At 41.9% G+C, this 5,000-nt stretch overlaps 1 protein-coding gene across 1 annotated transcript in view; it reads right to left on the reverse strand.

Annotated features, from left to right (window-relative positions):
* dock2 (dedicator of cytokinesis 2) overlaps nucleotides 1–5,000 on the reverse strand; it is a gene marked incomplete at its 5' end in the record, with an annotated part of 106,736 nt that overhangs the window by 12,268 nt on the left and 89,468 nt on the right. The window contains 6 exons of the mRNA XM_080841336.1: nucleotides 1–86; nucleotides 1,232–1,317; nucleotides 3,666–3,814; nucleotides 4,232–4,290; nucleotides 4,398–4,498; nucleotides 4,890–4,968. The exon at nucleotides 1–86 is cut by the window's left edge and continues 71 nt beyond it. Of these exons, the coding sequence (XP_080697462.1) occupies nucleotides 1–86; nucleotides 1,232–1,317; nucleotides 3,666–3,814; nucleotides 4,232–4,290; nucleotides 4,398–4,498; nucleotides 4,890–4,968 (560 nt within the window). The remainder of the gene's footprint in view (nucleotides 87–1,231; nucleotides 1,318–3,665; nucleotides 3,815–4,231; nucleotides 4,291–4,397; nucleotides 4,499–4,889; nucleotides 4,969–5,000) is intronic.

A 5,000-nucleotide genomic window follows, 5' to 3' on the forward strand; every position in this document is an offset into this window, starting at 1 on the left:
GACGCTCCAACAGGCGTGTCACCAGGCTGACAAATAGCTTCATCTCTGACAACAGGTGAGGGTTTCTTTCACCCAGGTCCAACATGCTGAGAGCGAAATATACAAATATATATCACACATATCACACAAACACAACAAATATCACACGTATATCTGTATGTTAAACAATCCTTAATCCTTAATTGACTAAATTCAATTATGTCTGTATGAATAAATCAACCACACGAGATCATGAATAAAACACAGATTGTCTAATTAACCAAATGCTGTTAATAAAGCATAATATGTGTTTGACCAGATCTTCTTTAGGAGCAGAAAATACAGATCCATCAGAATTGAGGGGCTATACGACTGGGGTTATTGGCCTGAATCATGGAACGACTTCTGATCTAACAGTTGGATTGACCACTCAGATGTAATTTGTTTTTTTTGGAAGATGGAAGTATATTAGGAAACAGAGGTTGAAGTTGGAAAATCTTTTCAAGACATTTTTGAGAAGGTCCAGTACACATTTGAACACAGTCTGTGTGCATGCACCTTTTACAGCCATGCCGAGTACAGTCACTACAATTTTTAGTAGGCCACCTTACCAGGAGATGTGTGAAAAGCAACTGCCACTGGGAAATTTCATCTAAAGCTGGACCAACAGCTTGCCAGCAGCTGGCAAATCAGCTTCTTTACCAGCACCTTTGCCAGCATAGAGTGATTTGAAGCGGCCCCCTGGAAAGGCTAGATTTTCTCTCAGCATGTTATTAGAGAAGCTCTTGACTGGGCCGTATATATGAGTACTCACACACATCACATCCCTCAGGCAGAGTCTCTGCCTCTCACACATCTTCTGCAATGCGCATGCACACACACATGCACACGCACACGCACACGCACACACGCACACACACACACACACACACTCCAATCACACAAACGCACACACACACACACAGTCGGAGCATTTACTGTCTACAAGGGCATGGTGCACTATTACTGAAGAATCATCTCGGACTTAAGCCTCCATCATTTCTTCCTTGATGGATGTCAGGATACTTATGGTATAAGGCAGCAGCCCCTTCCTCCAACAGCATGCAGGGTAATGGGGCTTAACATGAGCCAAGATTACGGGTGAATTGTGTATAAGAGGGAGGGGGACTGTGTTGTGGAGATTGGAGGTCAGCGAGGTCTGCTTGTGTGTGTGTGTGTGTGTGTGTGTGTGCGTGTGGGTGTGTATACACACATAGCCTCTAGGAGCTCCATGTATCTCTCATCTCCTCCTCCTCCCTCCACTTCATGGTCCAGCTTCAGAATGATCTCATTTTCGAACTGAAAGCGAGAGAAAAACAAGTGAAGTGAAGAAAACTTCCGTTGCTGTCGGGGAATGTAATGAGATCACTCTCCGTGTTATCCAATGTTTATTTGAAATGCCAAATTACTATGCACATACTTTATTCACAAAAATGAATTAGTCCCTATCCATGCAAAGAGACATTGTCACAGATCAGCTTAATAAAATAAGAGGCGCCAGGAATTTATTTGTTCAAGAAAAAACATAATAGGGAGACAATGGGTCTATGAACAATTCAGTAGAACTAGGAAATGGCTCAGTATGGAAGTGTTAACGTGTATATATGTGATGGCCTGGGGGGTTATCAATACCTTACACTAACATCTGTTGTCTCATATTTCTCCAATGTTCTACCATGTTCCAGCACCATGTTCTACCAGTTAGGCTAAAGGAGCATGTTGTAACACAGGTCCAATCAGATATTTACATGTCTGCAAATTTTTGCCGCATCACAGATCATATTATGTCCTCAGGGACAAATCTATCAGTTTTTGTCTGAGTGTAGGTGCATTCCAATTCCTAATTTGCACTCTTTTTCTGTCCTCCTCCCTCGGTCCTCCAGCCTGTGCCCTGAAAATCGTTTCGCGACAGACGTCATTAAGGACGTCTCATTTCGTTAAATGCTCTCACAGGATCCGAGGAATGAGGAAAGAGGACCTATAAGCGAGGACACAGAGGAGCTTCCTCTGATGTCCGTGGCAAATTCCCCTCAATTTAATAAGACGTAGCGGTTTATGAATGGAGATAAATGACTGATCAAACCAAGGAAAAGAGGTTCATGCTTCCGTCATCATCAAATAAGGCACAAAAAAACACATTTATTCTTTCACATGCTTATCTCACTATGTCATATTCATACTAAGAACAGCACAATACCACACCTCGTGAGCAGGATTTGTTGATTGAGATTCACTTATCCATAAAGCATTATAAACACATTTGTAAAGAGTTATAAAGTATTCATAATAACTCATATTGATTGGCATAATTCTATATAGCTATTTATACATACTAATGACTGCACAGTTTTACAATGTTTTAGTATCGCACCTTACAATGTTTTAGTATAGCACCTTACAGTTTGAAGTATTAGAATGCATAATAAAGCTTTTTATACCACTTAATAATGGTACTGGTGACATCTTTGCCTTATATCAAATGGTGTTTACGTACCAAATGCTCTTTATGAAGCCATATGTGACACCATAGAAGCTTTCATAATAATAGTTGGGTAGGGCTTATACTATAGCATAATACTGCTTCAATAGTTATATAGACTTATGTCACTCACTATTATGCATTATGAATACTTTATAAACATTTATGAATGTGTTTATAATGCTTTAATGAGTTACTGAGAATTCTCCATATTTAAGCGGATTTGAACAGCTGTAGGGTGGTAGGTTGTCTATCTAGGTCGATATTTCCGCAGACTTTGTCATAAAGGAGGCCTAGTTCAATTCTAAGTTCAGAATCTAGAGCTCCTCCTTATTAACATATATTTTTAAAAAGGTCAGTTTATTTGAATAATCCTTTCTGGTGTGCAATGGTGTCTTTCTTTTCTGCTATCCTGACTTGTATTCTGCTGTACTGTTGCACTCTATTATTTAGTTTGCAACTCACGCAATAACACATTTAGCCTAGTTTATTGTAATTGTGATGTGAACATTTGGCATAATAGACAAAGAAGATAATGACTATGAACAATGAAATTAAATGTCGGCCTGTAGCAATGTAGGTACAAATCATTGCAACAACTCAAATGGTTATTTGTCTCAGTTGGCAGTAACATAGACTGGATTAAATTGATCTTAACGTCCTGAAGTTCTTATATGATATACGACAGGTCTGGTAAGTGTGGCAAGAGGTGATGCTGCTGTGTCATCAGTAATTGACGTCCCTTAAAAGCGGTGCATAAATGAGCAGGCACATCTCATTTCTCATGTCTGCTCTTGAATCTTCCATCCTCCTAGCATCCTTCCTTGTTTATAAGGGGACAAGGTAATGAACAAGAGGAAGGAATGGAGGTTTGACAGATAAGGAACTGATGTGCCCTACGTGTGTGAAATGGGGTGATGACCCCTACCAGTTTGTCTTATGTGTTTCTGTTTTCTTCCGCGGGCTAGATGACGTTCTCAATTTAGTATGGGATACATCAGTGTGCAAGGCGCATCCCATCTCTATCAAAACCACGCCTTTCCCTCAGCCCAACACCACAATGTATGTTTGTGTGTGTGTGTGTGTGTGTGTGTGTGTGTGTGTGTGTGTGTGTGTGTGTGTGTTTGTGTGTGTGTGTGTGTGTGTGTGTGTGTTTGCATGTGTGTACCTTTTTGAAGTCTTTCGAGTGGCTGTGTTCACACTGCATCATGTCAAAGAAGATAGGGATGGTGGCCCTGCGTAGCTCCTCCTCTGGTATCAGAGTCATACTCAGGATAGGCCCCACCATACCAGGGATGAAGCAGATCTTATTCTTTCCTGCCAAATACACACATACACACACACACAGACACAGACACAGACACAGACACAGACACAGACACAGACACAGACACAGACACAGACACAGACACAGACACACAAAGACACACACACACACACACACACACACACACACACACAAAGACACACACACACACACAGACACGCACACACACACACACACACACACACACACACACCACAAGAATATAAAAGAAGGTCAGTCATTTTTTATTTACTTAACCACAGCTAAAAATATAGCCAACTATGTATGCTCTTCACCACTCAAGCACAATAAACAAACAAATAGCCCAACAAGTACACACACACACACACACACACACACACACACACACACACACACACACACACACACACACACACACACACACACACACACAGACACACACCTACCGAGTTTGTACCACATATCTCTAATAGCAAACCCTATAAGTCTTCTCATGTCTCCATACCTGTTGGAGAAAAAGAAGAGAGGATAAAAGTTCACACTGTACCCACACCTGCTGTGTGTCTCACCATTACCAATTACCAACTTCCTGTCAGTACACTGAAGCCTCACTTTGCTAGGATCTTGTTTCTCTTCGTGTGCGAGAAATGCTGAAGCTGCAAAGACTCTTGGGTAATGAAGGCCACGGCCAAGTGGAAATAGTTGTTCCACAGCTGAGGAAGGAAAGGCAAATAAACAAAAGGTGAGTGACGGCAGTAGCAACCCTAAGAGAATGTACTGGATGTACACACACACACACACACACACACACACACACACACAGACAGACACAGACACAGACACAGACACACACACACACACACACACACACACACACACACACACACACACACACACACACACACACAGACAGAGGCAGAGGGTGAGACACACACAAACTAACACAAACACACACACACACAAACACACACACACAGACATGTAAAAATAAAATGTATCATCTGGCCCCTCGCCCCGGGATGCACAGAGGTGTCTTGACACTTCCGTGAACCCACACCTTGACTCCTGAGCCTTAATCCCCAAATAACACGCCATCTCACACACCTGCTCTTCAAAGTTGTTGTTGTCCAGGAACTTGAGGTTCATGGTGTCGGCAAAGGTGTTGATGGCTCGGAGGAAGACTCTGGTGAAGCGAATTCAAAAGGGTATCAGTTA

The sequence above is a fragment of the Sprattus sprattus genome (assembly GCF_963457725.1).
Source record: "Sprattus sprattus genome assembly, chromosome: 6".
Taxonomy (NCBI): domain Eukaryota; kingdom Metazoa; phylum Chordata; class Actinopteri; order Clupeiformes; family Clupeidae; genus Sprattus; species Sprattus sprattus.